Raw genomic sequence first — 23,765 nt, forward strand, 5'->3', positions numbered from 1 at the left:
AATGCAGGCTTGATTGCACTAAGATACATTTTGTGCATTACAACCACTCAAAGTAATCCACTATGTAGGCCAAAATAGCAAAGCTGCCTGAACAAAACATCAACATTTTAGCTTTGTGTTAAAAGTGAAATTAGTGCAACATCCAATCATTTACTTTGCATTGCACACATTCTATAGGACGTGGTCTAAGAAATGAAGCCTCATGTTGGTTCTATTGTTTCTTGATTGATTGATGGATTTTGGTTTGGTTTTTGATGACTAAGAAGTACAAACCCCGTTTCCATATGAGTTGGGAAATTGTGTTAGATGTAAATATAAACGGAATACAATGATTTGCAAATCCTTTTCAACCCATATTCAATTGAATGCACTACAAAAACAACATATTTGATGTTCAAACTCATAACTTAGAATTTCATGGCTGCAACACGTGCCAAAGTAGTTGGGAAAGGGCATGTTCACCACTGTGTTACATGGCCTTTCCTTTTAACAACACTCAGTAAACGTTTGGGAACTGAGGAGACACATTTTTGAAGCTTCTCAGGTGGAATTCTTTCCCATTCTTGCTTGATGTACAGCTTAAGTTGTTCAACAGTCCGGGGGTCTCCGTTGTGGTATTTTAGGCTTCATAATGCGTGATGCGTTTGGACCAGTTGTTCCTCCCAGGGAATTCAAGTTGCTGGTCACTCCCAAGCTCTTTTGATGACACGTGAAGCTGAGTAGAAGAACCACCAGAGACAGAATAGGTATTTTGTAATTTTATTTCCAAAGCCTTTGGAAATAAACTTGAGACCAAATCCCGTACAGAAGCGCTCACTCGCGCAGCTAAAAATGGTCTAATCCAACATACAAAAAACTTCTCTTCTATATCGTCTCTCTTGCCCCCACCCTCCTTGTCCCTCTTACTCCACAGCTGGGCACAGGAGAAGATAAGAAAAATGATTTATTGCTACTCCCCCTCTCTCTCAGCTCACCCCAGGTCCCTTTTGTTTATTATCTAAAGTCGGTTTTAGACGAGAAGCAGAGAAGATCTCCCCCTTCACATTCTTAAAAGTTGGCACACAGTACTTGCAGACAACCAAAAGATAACATATAAAGAACACTAGCTGTTTTGTAATATGACTATGAAAATAAAGAAGTAACACACAAATATGGATATATGTAATTATCTGCCTCCGTCAAGCGCCACACATTTTCAATGGGAGACAGGTCTGGACTACAGGCAGGCCAGTCTAGTATCCGCACTCTTTTACTATGAAGCCACGTTGATGTAACACGTGGCTTGGCATTGTCTTGCTGAAATAAGCAGGGGCGTCCATGGTAACGTTGCTTGGATGGCAACATATGTTGCTCCAAAACATGTATGTACCTTTCAGCATTAATGGCGCCTTCACAGATGTGTAAGTTACCCATGTCTTGGGCACTAATACACCCCCATACCATCACAGATGCTGGCTTTTCAACTTTGCGCCTATAACAATCCGGATGGTTCTTTTCCTCTTTGGTCCGGAGGACACGACGTCCACAGTTTCCAAAAACAATTTGAAATGTGGACTCGTCAGACCACAGAACACTTTTCCACTTTGTATCAGTCCATTTTGGATGAGCTCAGGCCCAGCGAAGCCGACTGCGTTTCTGGGTGTTGTTGATAAACGGTTTTCGCCTTGCATAGGAGAGTTTTAACTTGCACTTACAGATGTAGCGACCAACTGAAGTTACTGAAAGTGGGTTTCTGAAGTGTTCCTGAGCCCATGTGGTGATATCCTTTACACACTGATGTCGCTTGTTGATGCATTACAGCCTGAGGGATCGCAGGTCACGGGCTTAGCTGATTCTCTGAACCCTTTGATGATATTACGGACCGTAGATGGTGAAATCCCTAAATTCCTTGCAATAGCTGGTTGAGAAAGGTTTTCTTAAACTGTTCAACAATTTGCTCAGGCATTTGTTGACAAAGTGGTGACCCTCGCCCCGTCCTTGTTTGTGAATGACTGAGCATTTCATGGAATCTACTTTTATACCCAATCATGGCACCCACCTGTTCCCAATTTGCCTGTTCACCTGTGGGATGTTCCAAATAAGTGTTTGATGAGCATTCCTCAACTTTATCAGTATTTATTGCCACCTTTCCCGACTTCTTTGTCACGTGTTGCTGGCATCAAATCCTAAAGTTAATGATTATTTGCAAAAAAAATCAGTTTGAACATCAGATATGTTGTCTTTGTAGCATATTCAACTGAATATGGGTTGAAAATGATTTGCAAATCCTTGTATTCCGTTTATTTTTACATCTAACACAATTTCCCAACTCATATGGAAACGGGGTTTGTAGACTGGGGCTGCAAAATCCTACTCCACCTCCTAGTGGTGCATCCCCGGGCCGTCACCGTAGCCAAGAAGGTCTCACAGGAACCCTGAAAAGGGTAAGCTAACGGAGGAATGATAGCTGGAAACTTTCAGCGGAGGAATCTGTGCCGATCAACGGTGAAGTTCCAAGCTGGTTGGCGGAAGAACCAAACATTGTGGTCAACGGCAAGCAGCAAAAATACCAGTTAGAGGTCACTGCGAGCAGCTGGAGAGACTGCTTAAGTCTGGGAAGACCACTCTCCTAACACAAGGCAAGTGTAGATAAATCCCTGGTTCTCCAGGTTGAGGGTTGGGCGATGGGCTAACTACCCATCCCTGGTTACAGAAACCGAAACTCTGGAAAATTTACCTATGACTGACCGAAGCCAAACTGACGACCCACAAGTGGAATGTATGAACTGTCTGGGGCAAACTCATCAGAGACCTCAGGGCGGGGGAAATGTCTGTTGAAGCTGAAGTCTAGAACAAGAATTGGATGCTGGAATGTCAGAACACTCTACCAAGCTGGAAAATTGGCACAATTGACCAAAGAAATGCAACGTTACAACCTAAGCATTGTTGGTGTATGTGAGAGCCGATGGAATACCTTTGGAGAAGTAACAACTGCCACTGGAGAGACATTTCTCTATTCAGGCAACCCCAAAGATGAACTGACTAAGATGGGGATCTCCTGGCAAGAAGCGAAGACCATCGCACCGAAGAGAGTGAGGTGGAGATCCATGGTAGACGCCCTATGCTCCCAAGGGGGCCAAGAGGATTAAAGAAGATGTAGTCTAGTCCTCGTGGCATTCAAAGCGAAGTGTACAGATTTGATTTTTGTTTGTTCTACTTCCACTGCCAGAGTCGGTATGAAGCAGCTTTTAGTGGACTAAGGACTTTGGTTTGGTTTTCTGTGACTAAGATGTAGACTAATCCTCGTGGCGTTCAAAGCGAAGTGTCCATATTTGATTTTTGTTTGTTCTACTTCCACTTACTGTTACTTGTTCAGACTATCTGCCAGAGTCGGTATGAAGCAGCTTTTAGTGATCTAAGGACTTTGGTTTGGTTTTCTGTGACTAAGATGGCATTCAAAGCGAAGTGTACAGATTAGATTTTTGTTTGTTCTACTTCCACTGCCAGAGTCGGTATGAAGCAGCTTTTAGTGATCTAAGGACTTTGGTTAGGTTTTCTTTGACTAAGATGTATTAGTCCTCATGGCATTCAAAGCAAAGTGTACATATTTTGTTTTTGTTTGTTCTATTTCCACTTACTGTTACTTGTTCAGACTATCTGCCAGAGTCGGTATAAGGCAGCTTTTAGTGGACTAAAGACTTTGGTTAGGTTTTCTGTGACTAAGATGTGTTAGTCTTGATGGCATTCAAAGCGATCTGTAAAGATTTTATTTTTGTTTGTTCTACTTCCACTTACTGTTACTTGTTCAGACTATCTGCCAAAGTCGGTATGAAGCAGCTTTTAGTGGACTAAGGACTTTGGTTTTGTTTTCTGTGGCTAAGATGTAGATTAGTCCTCATGGCATTCAAAGCGAAGTGTACAGATTTGATTTTTGTTTGTTCTACTTCCACTTACTGTTACTTGTTCAGACTATCTGCCAAAAGTCGGTATGAAGCAGCTTTTAGTGGACTAAGGACTTTGGTTAGGTTTTCTTTGACTAAGATGTATTAGTCCTGATGGCATTCAAAGCGATCTGTAAAGATTTTATTTTTTGTTTGTTCTACTTCCACTTACTGTTACTTGTATTTGGATTTCTGTGACAAAGATGTAGATTAGTCCTGATGGCATTCAAAGCGATTTTATTTTTGTAGGTTTGGGTTTGGTTTGGGGACGGCGTGGCACAGTTGGGAGAGTTGCCGTGCCTGGTTCAATCCCCACCTTTCTACCGACCTCGTCACGTCCGTCGTGTCCTTGAGCAAGACACTTCACCCTTGCTCCTGATGGGTCGTGGTTAGGGCCTCGCATGGCAGCTCCCACCATCAGTGTGTGTGAAAGGGTGAATGTGGAAATAGTGTCAAAGCGCTTTGAGTACCTTGAAGGTAGAAAAGCGCTATACAAGTATAACCTCGGGATGGTCTCCTGCTGGCCCCACTATGGACTGGACTCTCACTATTATGTCAGATCCACTATGGACTGGACTCTCACTATTATGTTAGATCCACTATGGACTGGACTCTCACTATTATGTTAGATCCACTATGGACTGGACTCTCACTATTATGTTAGGTCCACTATGGACTGGACTCTCACTATTATGTTGGATCCACTATGGACTGGACTCTCACTATTATGTTGGATCCACAATGGACTGGACTCTCACTATTATGTTAGATCCACTATGGACTGGACTCTCACTATTATGTTAGATCCACTATGGACTGGACTCTCCCTATTATGTTAGATCCACTATGGACTGGACTCTCACTATTATGTTGGATCCACTATGGACTGGACTCTCACTGTTATGTTAGATCCACTATGGACTGGACTCTCACTATTATGTTAGATCCACTATGGACTGGACTCTCACTATTATGTTAGATCCACTATGGACTGGACTCTCACTATTATGTTAGATCCACTATGGACTGGACTCTCACTATTATGTTAGATCCACTATGGACTGGACTCTCACTATTATGTTAGATCCACTATGGACTGGACTCTCACTGTTATGTTAGATCCACTATGGACTGGACTCTCACTATGTTAGATCCGCTATGGACTGGACTCTCACTGTTATGTTAGATCCGCTATGGACTGGACTTTCACTATTATGTTAGATCCACCATGGACTGGACTCTCACTATTATATTAGATCCAATATGGACTGGACTCTCACTATTATGTTAGATCCACTATGGACTGGACCCTCATTATCATATTAGATCTAATATGGACTGGACTCTCACTATTATGTTAGATCCACTATGGACTGGACTCTCACTATTATGTTGGATCCACTATGGACTGGACTCTCACTATTATATTAGATCCACTATGGACTGGACTCTCACTATTATGATAGATCCACTATGGACTGGATTCTCACTATTATGTTAGATCCACTATGGACTGGACTCTCACTATTATGTTAGATCCACTATGGACTGGACTCTCACTATTATGTTAGATCCACTATGGAATGGACTCTCACTATTATGTTAGATCCAGTATGGACTGGACTTTCACAATATTATGTTAGACCCACTCGACGTCCATTGCATCCGGTCTCCCCTAGAGGGGGGGTCATCCACATCTGCGGTCCTCTCCAAGGTTTCTCATAGTCATTCTCATCGACGTCCCACTGGGTTGTGAGTTTTTCCTTGCCCTTATGTTGGCTCTGAACCGAGGATGTCGTTGTGGCTTGTGCAGCCCTTTGAGACACTTGTGATTTAGGGCTATATAAATAAACATTGATTGATTGATTGATTGATTGAACCCATTTACCATTTCTGACCCAATCAGGAACTGCTCAGCCCAGGCCACCAGCAATCTGTGACACAAAGTGGGCCCCAGAGAGAAGAAACTGTGGCTCCAATCTCTTTAAGAGAGTTTGCGCTCGACAATTTCAGGTACTATTTTTAATTACCGTATTTTTCGGACCATAGGGCGCACTGCCGATGAGCGGGTCTAATCAGGTCTATTTTCATACAAAAGGCGCACCGGATTATAAGGCGCATTAAATGGGTTATATTGTGATTTTTGTATAAATTTAAAACACTATCTTGTGGTCTACATAACATGTAATGGTGGTTCTTTGGTCAAAATGTTGCATTTTATGTTTTACAGACCATTTTCAAGTCGCTTTCTGAGCGCCTCTTCAGGATTATTTACATAGCGGTGTAGCGTGCAAGGACGGGAGTGGAAGAAGTGTCAAAAAGATGGAGCTAACTTGTTTTAATGACATTCAGACTTTACTTAAATCAACAATGAGCAGCATCTCCTCATCCGTGGCTCACTAGTGCAATAACAACGTCCGACCCGAACCCTCTAATAACTAAAGTTCCTCGGGTGAATAATGTAAACTCACTACACCGGTATGTTTTAGCACTTCCATGGCGAGTTCACTGACAGATATAAGTAAGAACTTTACACTACTTTATATTAGAAATGGCAACAGCGGAGGATGAATGTCCCATAACAAGAAGATAGAGAAAGGGAAAAAGCTTATCGACTACGGCTACTTATTTTCAGGACTTATGCAGATCCCAAATACAGATCTGCAGGTACCAGAAGGTAAGAAAAGTTGCACTAACTCCGCTACTTTATATTAGAAATGGCGACAGCGGAAGATGAATGCCACATAAGAAGGTAGGGAATAGAAGAAGCTACTTATGCAGATCCTAAATACAGATCAGCAGGTACCAGAAGGTAAAGTTGGTTTTGCATAATATTGCGAAACAAAACGCCAGATAATGTCTTACCTTATACACACACCATAATAATACTGGTATGTTTAATGCGCCGACAATCCATCAAGCGGTGCGGCTTCATAGCTTACCAAAGTCGTACTAAAAAAAATGTTGACAGATTTTTGAGCGCCGTGTGTAATGTTCTATATTCTCAATGGAATATTTAAAGTTTTGGTGTCGTTTACTGTCGTCATCTTGCAGTCTACACCTATCTCGTATGTGTGACTGCCATCTACTGGTCACACTTAACCTACTCAGTGGTTAGAGTGAGATGGGTAGGTTGTGAGTTCATACCAAAGACAATAAAAAAAATGGGTCCCATTACCTCCCTGCTTGGCACTCCGCATCAAGGGTTGGAATTGGGGGTTAAATCACCAAAAGTGCTGCTCACTGCTCCCCTCACCTCCCAGGGGGTGAACAAGGGGATGGGTCAAATGCAGAGGACAAATTTCACCACACCTAGTGTGTGTGTGACAATAATTGGTACTTTACCTTTTAACTCATCATTACACCATGTACCAAATAAAATAGCTTCGAGGTCGGTAAGTGCAACCAGAATTAATAATAATAATAGATTTTATTTGTAAAAAGCACTTTACATTGAGTAAACAACCTCAAAGTGCTACAGTGTATTAAAAAAAATAAAAAGATAATAAAAAATAAATACAAATAAAAACTAGAACAGCCAAATAGCTAAAACTAGTATGCATATATCTAAAAAAAAAAGTTTTTTTTTAAAAGTAGGGTTTTTAAGCCTTTTTTAAAAGCATTCACAGTCTGTGGTGCCCTCAGGTGGTCAGGGAGAGTGTTCCACACCCTGGTTGCGCCTAATGTATTATGCCGTACATTAGGCGCAACGGGTTATAAGGCGCACCGTCGATTTTTGAGAAAATGAAAGGATTTTAAGTGCGCCTTATAGTCCGAAAAATACGGTACAGAAAGAAAAGAAATGGGTTCAGTGCCTGGACACGAGGAGTTGTCCATGTCTCTTTTTAAAACACCCCCTCTGTGTTCCCCGCATGCCGCAGGCTTCTCGGAAAAGAGAGGTTGTGGGTATGCTCCAAAGAAATCATGAAGCAGCCGCTGCTGAAGAACCTGGTCCGCAACTCCGAGCTCAGCTACCTCGCCTGCAACGCCTTCACTGATATCCTCACAGCCAGTATCGGTGCCCGATCGTGCGGAGTATCGTTGTTGTTGTTTTTTTTGCATGTTTACACAGTCAGAGTCCTTAACCCCGGTTGCTTACCTATCCTGAAGTACATGGGCGACTACGCCATCAAGCAGATCCGCAGTCCGGTCGAGTTGACGGACCAGATCTTTGGCCCGGCCACCCAACACAAAGATCTGCAGGATGAGATCTACTGTCAGATCATGAAGCAGATGAGCAGCAACAACAACAGGTGCTTGTTTTCATATTGTGAATTCTCCTTGATGCACGAGTGCCGCTAAAAACTGTGGGACCTTTCGTGCCCGCAGGCTGAGCATGGAGCGCGGGTGGCAGCTGATGTGGTTGTGCACGGGCTTGTTCCCGCCCGGTCAGTATTTGATGAGACACACTCGCCGTTTCGTCGAGTCCCGACCCAAAGAGCTTTTGGCTTCGGGATGTCTGCAGAGGCTCCAGGAGATGCGCAGGTCAGACTGGAGTTGAAAGATCACTTTTAGACCAAAACCCAAAAACCAGTGAAGTTGGCATGTTGTGTAATTCGTAAATAAAAACAGAATACAATGATTTGATAACCCTTTTTCAACTTATATTCAATTGAATAGACTGCAAAGACAAGATATTTAATGTTCCAACTGAGAAACTTCATTTTTTTTGCAAATAATCATTAACACGTGAAATAAGCAGGGGCGTCCATGAAAAAGACGTTGCTTGGATGGCAACATATGTTGCTCCAAAACCTGTATGTACCTTTCAGCATTAATGGTGCCTTCACAGATGTGTCAGTTACCCATGTCTTGGGCACTAATACACCCCCATACCATCACAGATGCTGAAATAAGCAGGGGCGTCCATGATAACGTTGCTTGGATGGCAACATATGTTGCTCCAAAACCTGTATGTACCTTTCAGCATTAATGGTGCCTTCACAGATGTGTAAGTTACCCATGTCTTGGGCACTAATACACCCTCATACCATCACAGATGCTGGCTTTTACACTTTACGCCTATAACAGTCCGGATAGTTATTTTTCTCCACAGTTTCCAAAAACAATTTGAAATCTGGACTCACCAGACTAAAGAACACTTTTCCACTTTTGCATCAGTCCATCTTAGATGAGCTCGGGCCCAGCGAAGCCGGCGGCGTTTCCGGGTGTTGTTGATAAATGGCTTTGGCTTTGCATAGTAGAGTTTTAACTTGCACTTACAGATGCAGCGACCAACTGTAGTTACTCACAGTGGTTTTCTGAAGAGCCCATGTGGTGATATCCTTTACACACTGATGTCGTTTTTTTGATGCGGTACCCGCCTGAGGGATCGAAGGTCTGTAATATCATCGCTTACGTGCAGTGATTTCTCCAGATTCTCTGAACTTTTCGATGAGATGCTCCAAAATCTGTATGTACCTTTCAGCATTAATGGTGCCTTCACAGATGTGTAAGTTACCCATGTCTTGGGCACTAATACACCCCCATACCATCACAGATGCTGGTTTTTCAACTTTGCGCCTAGAACAATCCGGATGGTTCTTTTCCTCCTTGGGACGGGGGACACGACGTCCACAGTTTCCAAAAACAATTTGAAATGTGGACTCGTCACACCACAGAACACTTTTCCACTTTGTATCAGTCCATCTTACATGAGCTCGGGCGGCCTTTCTGGGTGTTGTTGATAAATGGCTTTCGCTTTGCATAGGAGAGTTTTAACTTGCACTTACAAATGTAGTGACAAACTGTAGTTACTGACAGTGTTTTTCTGAAGTGTTCCTCAGCCCATGTGGTGATATCCTTTACACACCGATGTCGCTTTTTGATGCAGTACCGCTTGAGGGATCGAAGGTCACGGGCATTCAATGTTACGTGCAGTGATTTCTCCAGATTCTCTGAACCTTTTGATGATATTACGGACCGTAAATGGTGAAATCCCTAAATTCCTTGCAATAACTGGTTGAGAAATGTTGTTCTTAAACTGTTCGACAATTTGCTCACGCCATTTGTTGACAAAGTGGTGACCCTCGCCCCGTCCTTGTTTGAATGAAAGCTGCTTTTATACCCAATCATGGCACCCACCTGTTCCCAATTAGCCTTTTCCAAATAGGTGGACTTTCTCAGTCTTTTTTGCCACGTGTGCCAGCTTTTTTTAAACATGTCGCAGCCATAAAATTCCACATGAGCTAATATTTGCAAAAAATAACAGTTGGAACGTTAAATATCTTGTCTTTGCAGTCTATTCAATTGAATATAAGTTGAAAAGGATTAGCCAATCATTGTATTCTGTTTTTATTTACCATTTACACAACGTGCCAACTTCACTTGGTTTTGGGTTTTGTACTAAATGAGCTCACTCACACATTCTAACATATTTCACCTTGCCTGATGTTTAACGTTTGTCTCCTGTTTGCTCAGCAAGGAGCCCAGGAAGCATCCTCCGCATCTGGTAGAAGTGGATGCCATCCAGCAAAACAGCAGGCACATTTTCCATAAGATCCACTTCCCCAATGACTCCAATGATGTAAGCCACAAGACCCTCCTCTTTACCTTTTGTCCCTTTTGTTTTTTAAAGATAACTTTTGCTGCTTGACTGTCGTTTGTATCCATGCATTAAATAGGAAGAAAGAGCACTTATTTAGGTTATATTAGACTTAGACAAACTTTAATGATCCACAAGGGAAATTGTTCCACACAGTAGCTCAGTTACAAAAGATGGAAAGGGTAATTCGACTTAGACAAACTTTAATGATCCACAAGGGAAATTGTTCCACACAGTAGCTCAGTTACAAAGGATGGAAAGGGTAATTAGACTTAGACAAACTTTAATCATCAACAAGGGAATTTTTTCCACACAGTAGCTCAGTTACAAAGGATGGAAAGGGTCATTAGACTTAGACAAACTTTAATGATCCACAAGGGAAATTGTTCCACACAGTAGCTCAGTTACAAAGGATGGAAAGGGTAATTCGACTTAGACTTAGACAAACTTTAATGATCCACAAGAGAAATTGTTCCACACAGTAGCTCAGTTACAAAGGATGGAAAGGGTAATTAGACTTAAAAAACTTTAATGATCCACAAGGGAAATTGTTCCACACAGTAGCTCAGTTACAAAGGATGGAAAGGGTACTTAGACTTAGACTTGGAAAAACTTTAATGATCCACAAGGGAATTTGTTCTGCACAGTAGCTCAGTTACAAAGGATGGAAAGGGTAATTAGACTTAAAAACTTTAATGATCCACAAGGGAAATTGTTCCACACAGTAGCTCAGTTACAAAGGATGGAAAGGGTAATTAGACTTAGACTTAGACAAACTTTAATGATCCACAAGGGAAATTGTTCCACACAGTATCTCAGTTCCAAAGGATGGAAAGGGTAATTAGACTTAGACAAACTTTAATGATCCAAAAGCGAAATTGTTCCACACAAGAGCTCAGTTACAAAGGATGGAAAGGGTAATTAGACTTAGACTTAGACAAACTTTAATGATCCACAAGGGAAATTGTTCCACACAGTAGCTCAGTTACAAAAGATGGAAAGGGTAATTAGACTTAGACTTTGACAAACTTTAATGATCTACAAGGGAAATTGTTCGAAACAGTAGCTCAGTTACAAAGGATGGAAAGGGTAATTAGACTTAGACTTAGACAAACTTTAATGATCCAAAAGCGAAATTGTTCCACACAGTTGCTCAGTTACAAAGGATGGAAAGGGTAATTAGACTTAGACTTTGACAAACTTTAATGATCTACAAGGGAAATTGTTCCACACAGTAGCTCAGTTACAAAGGATGGAAAGGGTAATTAGACTTAAACAACTTTAATGATCCACAAGGGAAATTGTTCCACACAGTAGCTCAGTTACAAAGGACGGAAAGGGTAATTAGACTTAGACAAACTTTAATGATCCACAAGGGGAATTGTTCCACACAGTAGCTCAGTTACAAAGGATGGAAAGGGTAATTAGACTTAGACAAACTTTAATGATCCACAAGGGAAATTGTTCCACACAGTAGCTCAGTTACAAAGGATGGGAAGGGTAATTAGACTTGGACTTAGACAAACTTTAATGATCCACAAGGGAAATTGTTACACACAGTAGCTCAGTTACAAAGGATGGAAAGGGTACTTAGACTTAGAAAAACCTTAATGATCCACAAGGGAAATTGTTCCACACAGTAGCTCAGTTACAAAGGATGGAAAGGGTAATTAGACTTAGACAAACTTTAATGATCTACAAGGGAAAGTGTTCCACACAGTAGATCAGTTATAAAGGATGAAAAGGGTAATTAAACTTGGATTTAGACTTAGACAAACTTTAATGATCCACAAGGGAAATTGTTCTACACAGTAGCTCAGTTACAAAGGTTGGAAAGGGTAATTAGACTTGGACAAACTTTAATGATCCACAAGGGAAATTGTTCCACACAGTAGCTCAGTTACAAAGGATGGAAAAAGTAGTTAGACTTAGACTTAGACAAAATGTAATGATCCACAAGGGAAATTGTTCCACACAGTATCTCAGTTAGAAAGGATGGAAAGGGTAATTAGACTTAGACTTAGACAAACTTTAATGATCAACAAGGGAAATTGTTCCACACAGTAGCTCAGTTACAAAGGATGAAAAGGGTAATTCGACTTAGACAAACTTTAATGATCCACAAGGGAAATTGTTCAACACAGTAGCTCAGTTTCAAAGGATGGAAGGGTGATTAGACTTAGACTTAGACAAACTATAATGATCCACAAGGGAAATTGTTCCACACATAGCTCAGTTACAAAGGATGGAAAGGGTAATTAGACTGAGACTTAGACAAACAATAATGATCCACTAGGGAAATTCTTCCACACAGTAGCTCAGTTACAAAGGATGGAAAGGGTAATTAGACTTAGACAAACTTTAATGATCCACAAAGGACATTGTTCCACACAGTAGCTCAGTTACAAAGGATGGAAAGGGTAATTAGACTTAGACTTGGACAAACTTTAATGATCCACAAGGGAAGTTGTTCCACACAGTAGCTCAGTTACAAAGGATGGAAAGGGTAATTAGACTGAGACAAACTTTAATGATCCACAAGGGAAATTGTTCTACACATAGCTCAGTTACAAAGGATGGAAAGGGTAATTAGACTGAGACTTAGACAAACATTAATGATCCACAAGGGAAAGTGTTCCACACTGTAGCTCAGTTACAAAGGATGGAAAGGGTAATTCGACTTAGACAAACTTGAATGATCCACAAGGGAAATTGTTCCACACAGTAGCTCAGTTACAAAGGATGGAAAGGGTAATTAGACTTAGACAAACTTTAATGATCCACAAAGGAAATTGTTCCACAGAGTAGCTCAGTTAAAAAGTATGGAAAGGGTAATTAGACTTAGACAAACTTGAATGATCCTCAAGGGAAATTGTTCCACACAGTAGCTCAGTTACAAAGGATGGAATGGGTAATTAGACTTAGACTTAGACTAACTTTAATGATCCACAAAGGAAATTGTTCCACACAGTAGCTCAGTTACAAAGGATGTAAAGGGTAAATAGACTTAGACTTAGACAAGCTTTAATGATCCACAAGGGAAATTGTTCCACACAGTAGCTCAGTTACAAAGGATGGGAAGGGTAATTAGACTTAGACGTAGACAAACTTTAATGATCCACAAGGGAAATTGTTCCACACAGTAGCTCAGTTACAAAGGATGGAAAGGGTAATTAGACTTAGACAACTTTGAATGATCCACAAGCGAAATTGTTCCACACAGTAGCTCAGTTACAAAGGGGGAAAGGGTAAATAGACTTAGACAAATTTTAATGATCGACAAGGGAAATTGTTCCACACAGTAGCTCAGTTACAAAGGATGGAAAGGGTAATTAGACTTAGACAAACTTTAATCATCCACAAAGGAAATTGTTCCACACAGTAGCTCATTTACAAAGGATGGAACCCCTTTCCATCCTTTGTAAATGAGCTACTGTGTGGAACAATTTGCTCAGTGGAACCCCTTTCCATCCTTTGTAAATGAGCTACTGTGTGGAACAATTTCCTTTGTGGATGATTAAAGTTTGTCTAAGTCTAATTACCCTTTCCATCCTTTGTAACTGAGCTACTGTGTGGAAGAATTTCCCTAGTGGATCATTATTGTTTGTCTAAGTCTCAGTCTAATTACCCTTTCCATCCTTTGTAACTGAGCTACGTGTGGAACAATTTCCCTTGTGGATCATTATAGTTTAGACTTAGACAAACTTTAATGATCCACAAGGGAAATTCTTCCACACAGTAGCTCAGTTACAAAGGATGGAAAGCGTAATTAGACTTAAAAAACTTTAATGATCCGCAAGGGAAATTGTTCCACACAGCAGCTCAGTTACAAAGGATGGAAAAAGCAGTTAGACTTAGACTTAGACAAACTTTAATGATCCACAAGGGAAATTGTTCCACACAGTAGCTCAGTTACAAAGGATGGAAAGGGTAATTAGACTTAGACTTAGACAAACTTTAATGATCCACAAGGGAAATTGTTCTGCACAGTAGCTCAGTTAGAAAGGATGGAAAGGGTAATTAGACTTGGATTTAGACGTAGACAATTTTAATGATCCACAAGGGAAATTGTTCCACACAGTAGCCCAGTTACAATGATGGAAAGTGTAATTAGACTTAGACAAACTTTAATGATCCACAAGGGAATTGTTCCACAGAGTAGCTCAGTTACAAAGGATGGAAAAGGTAATTAGACTTAGACAAACTTTATTGAGCCACAAGGGAAATTGTTCCACACAGCAGCTCAGTTACAAAGGATGGAAAGGGTAATTGGACTTAGACTTAGACAAACTTTAATGATCCACAAGGGAAATTGTTCCACACAGTAGCTCAGTTACAAAGGATGGAAAGGGTACTTAGACTTAGACAAACTTTAATGATCTACATGGGAAATTGTTCCGCACAGTAGCTCAGTTACAAAGGTTGGAAATGGTAATTAGACTTAGACAAACTTTAATGATTCACAAGGGAAATTGTTCCACACAGTAGCTCAGTTACAAAGGATGAAAAGGGTAATTAGACTTAGACAAACTTTAATTATCCACAAGGGAAATTGTTCCACACAGTAACTCAGTTACAAAGGATAGAAAGGGTAATTAGACTTAGACAAACTTTACTGAGCCACAAGGGAAATTGTTCCACACAGTAGCTCAGTTACAAAGGATGGAAAGGGTAATTAGACTTAGACAAACTTTAATGATCTACACGGGAAATTGTTCCGCACAGTAGCTCATTTACAAAGGATGGAAAGGGTAATTAGACTTAGACAAACTTTAATGATCCACAAGGGAAATAGTTCCACACAGTAGCTCAGTTACAAAGGCTGGTAAGGGTAATTAGACTTAGACAAACCTTTAATGATCCACAAGGGAAATTGTTCCACACAGTAGCTCAGTTACAAAATATGGAAAGGGTAATTAGACTTAGACTTAGACAAACCAATGATCCACAAGGGAAATTGTTCCACACAGTAGCTCAGTTACAAAGGATGGAAAGGGTATCTAGACTTAGACAAACTTTAATGATCCACAAGGGAAAATGTTCCACACAGTACCTCAGTTACAAAGGATGGAAAGGGTAATTAGACTTAGACAAACTTTAATGATCCACAAGGGAAATTGTTCCACACAGTAGCTCAGTTACAAAGGTTGGAAAGGGTAATTAGACTTAGACTGAGACAAACTTTAATGATCGACAAGGGAAATTGTTCCACACAGTATCTCAGTTACAAAGGATGGAAAGGGTAATTAGACTTAGACAAACTTTAATGATCCACAAGGGAAATTGTTCCACACAGTAACTCAGTTACAAAGGATGGAAAGGGTAATTAGACTTAGACAAACTTTAATGATCCACAAGGGAAATTGTTCCACACAGTAGCTCAGTTACAAAGGATGGAAAGGGTAATTAGACTTAGACTTAGACAAACTTTAATGATCAACAAGGGAAATTGTTCCACACAGTAGCTCAGTTACAAAGGATGGAAAGGGTCATTGGACTTAGACTGAGACAAACTTTAATGATCCACAAGGGAAATTGTTCCACACAGTAGCTCAGTTACAAAGGATGGGGAGGGTAATTAGACTTAGACGTAGACAAACTTTAATGATCCACAAGGGAAATTGTTCCACAAAGTAGCTCAGTTTCAAAGGATGGAAAGGGTAATTATACTTAGACTTGGACAAACTTTAAAGATCCACAAGGGAAATTGTTCCACACAGTAGCTCAGGTACAAAGGATGGAAAGGGTAATTAGACTTAAGACTTAGACAAACTTTAATGATCCACAAGGAAAATTGTTCCACACAGTAGCTCAGTTACAAAGGATGCAAATGGTAATTAGACTTAGACAAACTTTAATGATCCACTAGGGAAATTGTTCCACACAGTAGCTCAGTTACAAAGGATGCAAAGGGTAATTAGACTTAGACAAACTTTAATGATCCACTAGGGAAATTGTTCCACACAGTAGCTCAGTTACAAAGGATGGAAAGGGTCATTAGAATTAGACAAACTTTAATGATCCACAAGGGAAATTGTTCCACACAGTAGCTCAGTTACAAAGGATGGAAAGGGTAATTAGACTTAGACTTGGACAAACTTTAATGATCCACAAGGGAAATTGTTCCACACAGTAGCTCAGTTACAAAGGCTGGAAAGGGAAATTAGACTTAGACTTTGACAAACTTTAATGATCTACAAGGGAAATTGTTCGAAACAGTAGCTCAGTTACAAAGGATGGAAAGGGTAATTAGACTTAGACAAACTTTAATGAGCCACAAGGGAAATTGTTACACACAGTAGCTCAGTTACAAAGGATGGAAAGGGTAATTAGACTTAGACAAACTTTAATGATCCTCATGGGAAGTTAGCTATCCAAATAGGTTTGGATAGCTTTTTCCCCTTAAACACACTCCTCCAGGCATCACACATGGGACTGTTTAGTAAGTATGAATTGTTTTAGTTATATTGTAAATAAGGTTGTACGGTATACCGGTACAAGTATAGTACCGCGATACTAATGAATCAAATTCAGTACTATACCACCTCTAAAAAGCACAGGTCCCCCTCCCTCCTGTCGTCGTCACGTCGTGACATTGCTGGTTTTACGAGCAGAGGAGCGTGTTCGGCACACACAGAGTACTTACAAGCAGACACAGTGTGTAGACAGAAAAGGGGGGACAGACGCATTTTGGCTTAAAAACTAACGATAAAGGTGAAGTTATAACACTGAAACGCCCTCAGGAAGAGGTGCTTTAAGACATGGCGGCTAAAGTCCAGCCCCAGTCTGCAGTGTTGTAGCTACTTCTAAATCATTAATCCTTGTCTCCATGGCGACAAAGTATGTTTCTTACAAGTATCATTATCACTGCAGGACGAGGAATAGCTAAACATGCTTTACTACACACCGTAGCTCACCGGCGTCACAATGTAAACAAACGCCTAATCTAACATCCACTGTAATGATACCAAGTACAGGAGCGTATCTAGTCGATACTACTATGATTACATCGATATTTTTTAGCATCACACAATCTTTTTTCGTTTTTTTAAAATATATATCATGTTTATAAACTCAGGAAATACGTCCCTGGACACATGAGGACTTTGAATATGACCAATGTATGATCCTGTAACTACTTGGTATCGGATTGATACCCAAATTTGTGGTATCATCGAAAACTAATGTAAAGCATCCAAACAACAGAAGAATAAGTGATTACCGTATTTTTCGGACTATAAGTCGCAGTTTTTTTCATAGTTTGGCCGGACTCCAGTGCGACTTATACATGTTTTTTTCCTTCTTTATTGTGCATTTTCGGCAGGTGCGACTTATACTCCGGTGCGACTTATACTCCGAAAAATACGGTATTACATTTTAACAGAAGTGTAGATAGAACATGTTAAAAAAGAAAATAAGCAGATATTAACGAACAAGTAGATTAATAATCCATTTTTACAGCTTGTCCTTTATAATTTTGAGAAAATAATAGGTAGATAAATGACACAATATGTTACTGCATATGTCAGCAGACTAAATTAGGAGCCTTTGTTTATTTACTTACTACTAAAAGACAAGTTGTCTTGTATGTTCACTATTTTATTTAAGGACAAACTTGCAATAATAAACATGTTTAATGTACCCGAAGATTTTTTTTGTTAAAATAAAGCCAATGTCCTCTTTTGTGGTCCCCTTTAATTAGGAAAGTATCGAAATACATTTTGGTATTGGTATCGGGACAACACTAATTGTAAATTACAATTTAAAAACAACATTTTCTGTTTACTTTGATTGTCTTTGTCGAGCATATGAATTAGATAAACATTTAAATGGGAAATATATTTTTTTTAAAAAGCATTTGCAAAGGGTGTAAATGCCATTTCACAACACTGTGGGTTTCCCGTGATAAAACATCCTATTTCTGGAGAGAAAAAGCACAAATGGGCATATTTTCCCATAAAAGACACAAATATTCGGGCCGAAAATGGTTGAGGATCCACTCTATGTATTACTTTGAGATTCTTCTGTGTTTGCAGTTAATCGAAGTGACGTCTACAACTACAATCCAAGACCTGTGCGGCAGCATTGCCACTCAACTCAAACTGAGCTCGCCCGATGGCTATGGCCTGTATTTGAAAACATCACATAGGGTACATTTGGACGTTACTTCCTGCAAAATCTATATTTTTCCAGTGTGTGAGTTTGTGTTGTCTGTGTCATGACCCCCTACCTTACATAACCTCAGGTGCTGAGCTTGAATGAGCAGAAATATTTCTTTGACAGTTTAAGGGAGACTTCCGAAGCCCCTAAGAAAGGGAAAAAAGTGAGAGAAGGTAAGGAATCCCACAGAGATGCTGTTTTTATATACCGTATTTTCCGGGCTATAGAAACAAATTAAACAATTTTTTGGAAGAAATAATTATGTTTACATATACCAGTACGAAAGATTTTGTAAATGTTTCACATACCTTAATACGGTGGTAGCCAATCTGTCGATTGCGATCGACCAGTCGATCTTAGGTACCCTACCGATTGATCGTGAAAATAAGAGAAAAATAAAGATGTAATTAAAGCTGCAAGCAGCGATGGACGGGACCGACTTTGAGGGCTCATAAAATCCAAACCGGAGCAGTAATTAAAACTCTTTCCTCAACTTTTAATCAGAAGGGTTCAATCTCTCTCCTGTGCTAATTTGAAGCCGACACGACAAACGCGCTCAGAAGAGATAATGTTTGAAAAAAAGGTGACTGTTTTTTTTAAATGTGGACTCGTCAGACCACAGAACACTTTTCCACTTTGTATCAGTCCATCTTAGATGATCTCGGGCCCAGAGAAGCCGGCGGCGTTTCTGGGTGTTGTTGATAAATGGCTTTCGCTTTGCATAGTAGAGCTTTAACTTGCACTTACAGATGTAGCGACCAACTGTATTTAGTGACAGTGGTTTTCTGAAGTGTTCCTGAGCCCATGTGGTGGTATCCTTTAGAGATTGATGTTGGTTTTTAATACAGTGCCGTCTGACGGATCGAAGGTCACGGTCATTCAATGTTGGTTTCCGGCCATGCCGCTTACGTGCAGTGATTTCTCCAGATTCTCTGAACCTTTTGATGATATTACGGACCGTAGATGGTGAAATCCCTAAATTTCTTGCAATTGCACTTTGAGAAACGTTGTTCTTAAACTGTTTGACTATTTGCTCACGCAGTTGTGGACAAAGGGGTGTACTTCGCCCTGTCCTTTCCTGTGAAAGACTGAGCATTTTTTGGGAAGCTGTTTTTATGCCCAATCATGGCACCCACCTGTTCCCAATTAGCCTGCACACCTGTGGGATGTTCGACCAGTCGATCTTTGGTACCCTCCCGATTGATCGTGAAAATATGAGAAAAATAAAGATGTAATTAAAGCTGCAAGCAGCGATGGAGGGGACCGACTTTGACGGCTCATAAAATCCAAACCGGAGCAGTAATTAAAACTCTTTCCTCAACTTTTAATCAGAAGGGTTCAATCTCTCTCCTGTGCTAATTTGAAGCCGACACGACAAACGCGCTCAGAGGAGATAATGTTTGAAAAAAAGGTGACTGTTTTTACACAACTTTTGTTTTGAAGGGGGATTTGCAAACTTCCTGTTGATTTTTGCTGGGGGTTGTCAGTGTATGAAATATAGGTCTAAGTGAGACCTACATAGAGGTTTCATGTCTCTACGACATTCCTACTGGCAGTTTTGTCTGTTTTTTCTTCCTCGGGGGCACTAGAGCGCAATTTTGAGTTTTGGGGTTTGGTTTTTTGATTAGATCGCAATTTTCTCCAGTCCTGATGTGTGTGTCCAATTTGGTGAGTTTTGAAGCATGTTAAGGGGGTCAAATTACAGCTCAAAGAGGCGGCAGTGTAATAATAAAACGCTAGAAATACAATAGGGTTCTCTGTCCCAAAGGGACTCGGTCCCTAATAATATGACATCAGTGACAACCATCAGACCTGTCATCAGGCACGCATGTTCTAGCATCCAACATCAAACGACTCTTCCCTTGACGGGAAGCTCGCAAGCCAAAATACTAGAGTCCGTGAACATTGCTCCAAAGTACGGATTCCGTGTTGGTTTATTGTGCATTTTAAAGCAAAGATTGACATGTGCAAAGGCAGCCGAAGGGCTTCCCCGTTTATCCCCTCCAACAGTTAGCTTCTACAGTTGGGGTGCCCAAAGTGCGGCACAGGGGCCTTCTGTGGTCCGTGACTTGGTTGTCATCGGCCCTAGACACGTCACACAAAAAAATATGCAGAAAAATTGAGGAAACAACAAAAACCACAATGAGAAAAACATTTTTAACGTCCGCTAATAACACAAAGTTTTGTCTTTTAAAAACAAACATATATGTATGCATATATATGTATGCATATGTGTGTGTGTGTGTGTGTGTGTGTGTGTGTGTGTGTGTGTGTGTGTGTGTGTGTGTGTGTGTGTGTGTGTGTGTGTGTGTGTGTGTGTATATATATATATATATATATATATATATATATATATATACCGTATTTTTTGGACTATAAGTCGCAGTTTTTTTCATACAAACCCCGTTTCCATATGAGTTGGGAAATTGTGTTAGATGTAAATATAAACGGAATACAATGATTAGCAAATCCTTTTCAACCCATATTCAGTTGAATGCACTACAAAGACAAGATATTTGATGTTCAAACTCATAAACTTTATTTTTTTTTGCAAATAATAATTAACTTAGAATTTCATGGCTGCAACACGTGCCAAAGTAGTTGGGAAAGGGCATGTTCACCACTGTGTTACATCACCTTTTCTTTTAACAACACTCAATAAACGATTGTGAACTGAGGAAACTAATTGTTGAAGCTTTGAAAGTGGAATTCTTTCCCATTCTTGTTTTATGTAGAGCTTCAGTCGTTCAACAGTCCGAGGGTCTCCGCTGTCGTATTTACCTACTCAGTGGCCTAGTGGTTAGAGTGTCCGCCCTGAGATCGGTAGGTTGTGAGTTCAAACCCCGGCCGAGTCATACCAAAGACTATAAAAATGGGACCCATTACCTCCCTGCTTGGCACTCAGCATCAAGGGTTGGAATTGGGGGTTAAATCACCAAAAATGATTCCCGGGCGCGGCACCGCTGCTGCCCACTGCTCCCCTCACCTCCCAGGGGGTGATCAAGGGGATGGGTCAAATGCAGAGGACAAATTTCACCACACCTAGTGTGTGTGTGACAATCATTGGGACTTTAACTTTAACTTTAACTTTTACGCTTCATAAATGCGCCACACATTTTCAATGGGGTCTGGACTGCAGGCGGGCCAGGACCGCACTCTTTTTTTACAAAGTCACGCTGTTGTAACACGTGCTGAATGTGTCTTGGCATTGTCCATCCATCCATTTTCTACCGCTTATTCCCTTTGGGGTCGCGGGGGGCGCTGGAGCCTATCTCAGCTACAATCGGGCGGAAGGCGGGGTACACCCTGGACAAGTCGCCACCTCATCACAGGGCCAACACAGATAGACAGACAACATTCACACTCACATTCACACACTAGGGCCAATTTAGTGTTGCCAATCAACCTATCCCCAGGTGCATGTCTTTGGAGGTGGGAGGAAGCCGGAGTACCCGGAGGGAACCCACGCAGTCACGGGGAGAACATGCAAACTCCACACAGAAAGATCCCGAGCCCGGGATTGAACCCAAGACTACTCAGGACCTTTGTATTGTGAGGCAGACGCACTAACCCCTCTGCCACCTTGCTGTCTTGGCATTGTCTTGCTGAAATAAGCAGGGGCGTCCATGAAAAAGACAGCGCTTAGATGGCAGCATATGTTGTTCCAAAACCTTTCAGCATTAATGGTGCCTTCACAGATGTGTAAGTTACCCATGTCTTGGGCACTAATGCACCCCCATACCATCACACCTGCTGGCTTTTCAACTTTGTGTCGATAACAGTCTGGATGGTTCTCTTCCCCTATGGGTTGACACAATGTCTAATATTTCCAAAAACAATTTGAAATGTGGACTCGTCAGACCACAGAACACTTTTCCACTTTGTATCAGTCCATCTTAGAGGATCTCGGGCCCAGAGAAGCCGGCGGCGTTTCTGGGTGTTGTTGATAAATGGCTTTCGCTTTGCATAGTAGAGCTTTAACTTGCACTTACAGATGTAGCGACCAACTGTATTTAGTGACAGTGGTTATCTGAAGTGTTCCTGAGCCCATGTGGTGATATCCTTTAGAGATTGATGTCGGTTTTTGATACAGTGCCGTCTGAGGGATCGGAGGTCACGGTCATTCAATGTTGGTTTCCAGCCATGCCGCTTACGTGGAGTGATTTCTCCAGATTCTCTGAACCTTTTGATGATATTATGGACCGTAGATGTTGAAATCCCTAAATTTCTTGCAATTGCACTTTGAGAAAAGTTGTTCTTAAACTGTTTGACTATTTGCTCACGCACTTGTGGACAAAGGGGTGTACCTCGCCCCGTCCTTTCCTGTGAAAGACTGAGCATTTTTTGGGAAGCTGTTTTTATACTCAATCATGGCACCCACCTGTTCCCAATTAGCCTGCACACCTGTGGGATGTTCGACCAGTCGATCTTTAGTAACCTACCGATTGATCGTGAAAATATGAGAAAAATAAAGATGTAATTAAAGCTGCAAGCAGCGATGGACGGGGACCGACTTTGAGGGCTCATAAAACCCAAACCAGAGCAGTAATTAAAACTCTTTCCTCAACTTTTAATCAGAATGGTTCAATCTCTCTCCTGTGCTAATTTGAAGCCGACACGACAAACGCGCTCAGAAGAGATAATGTTTGAAAAAAAGGGGACTGTTTTTTTGAAATGTGGACTCGTCAGACCACAGAACACTTTTCCACTTTGTATCAGTCCATCTTAGATGATCTCGGGCCCAGAGAAGCCGGCGGCGTTTCTGGGTGTTGTTGATAAATGGCTTTCGCTTTGCATAGTAGAGCTTTAACTTGCACTTACAGATGTAGCGACCAACTGTATTTAGTGACAGTGGTTTTCTGAAGTGTTCCTGAGCCCATGTGGTGATATCCTTTAGAGATTGATGTCTGTTTTTGATACAGTGCCATCTTGAGCGATTAGGAGTGACAGATTGTTTGGTAAACGTATAGCATGTTCGATATGTTATAGTTATTTGAATGACTCTTACCATAATATGTTACGTTAACATACCAGGCACGTTCTCAGTTGGTTATTTATGCCTCATATAACGTACACTTATTCAGCCTGTTGTTCACTATTCTTTATTTATTTTAAATTGCCTTTCAAATGTCTATTCTTGG

The 23,765-nt window shown here is 40.8% G+C and overlaps 1 protein-coding gene across 1 annotated transcript in view; it reads left to right on the forward strand.

Annotated features, from left to right (window-relative positions):
• The window catches only part of LOC133580802 (unconventional myosin-VIIb-like), a 136,453-nt gene that overhangs the window by 105,574 nt on the left and 7,114 nt on the right, over nucleotides 1-23,765 (forward strand). The window contains exons 35-41 of the mRNA XM_061935032.2: nucleotides 5,827-5,933; nucleotides 7,802-7,917; nucleotides 8,020-8,173; nucleotides 8,250-8,405; nucleotides 10,341-10,446; nucleotides 18,501-18,614; nucleotides 18,710-18,797. Of these exons, the coding sequence (XP_061791016.2) occupies nucleotides 5,827-5,933; nucleotides 7,802-7,917; nucleotides 8,020-8,173; nucleotides 8,250-8,405; nucleotides 10,341-10,446; nucleotides 18,501-18,614; nucleotides 18,710-18,797 (841 nt within the window). The remainder of the gene's footprint in view (nucleotides 1-5,826; nucleotides 5,934-7,801; nucleotides 7,918-8,019; nucleotides 8,174-8,249; nucleotides 8,406-10,340; nucleotides 10,447-18,500; nucleotides 18,615-18,709; nucleotides 18,798-23,765) is intronic.

The sequence above is a fragment of the Nerophis lumbriciformis genome, linkage group LG03 (assembly GCF_033978685.3).
Source record: "Nerophis lumbriciformis linkage group LG03, RoL_Nlum_v2.1, whole genome shotgun sequence".
In the NCBI taxonomy this organism is placed as follows: Eukaryota; Metazoa; Chordata; class Actinopteri; order Syngnathiformes; family Syngnathidae; genus Nerophis; species Nerophis lumbriciformis.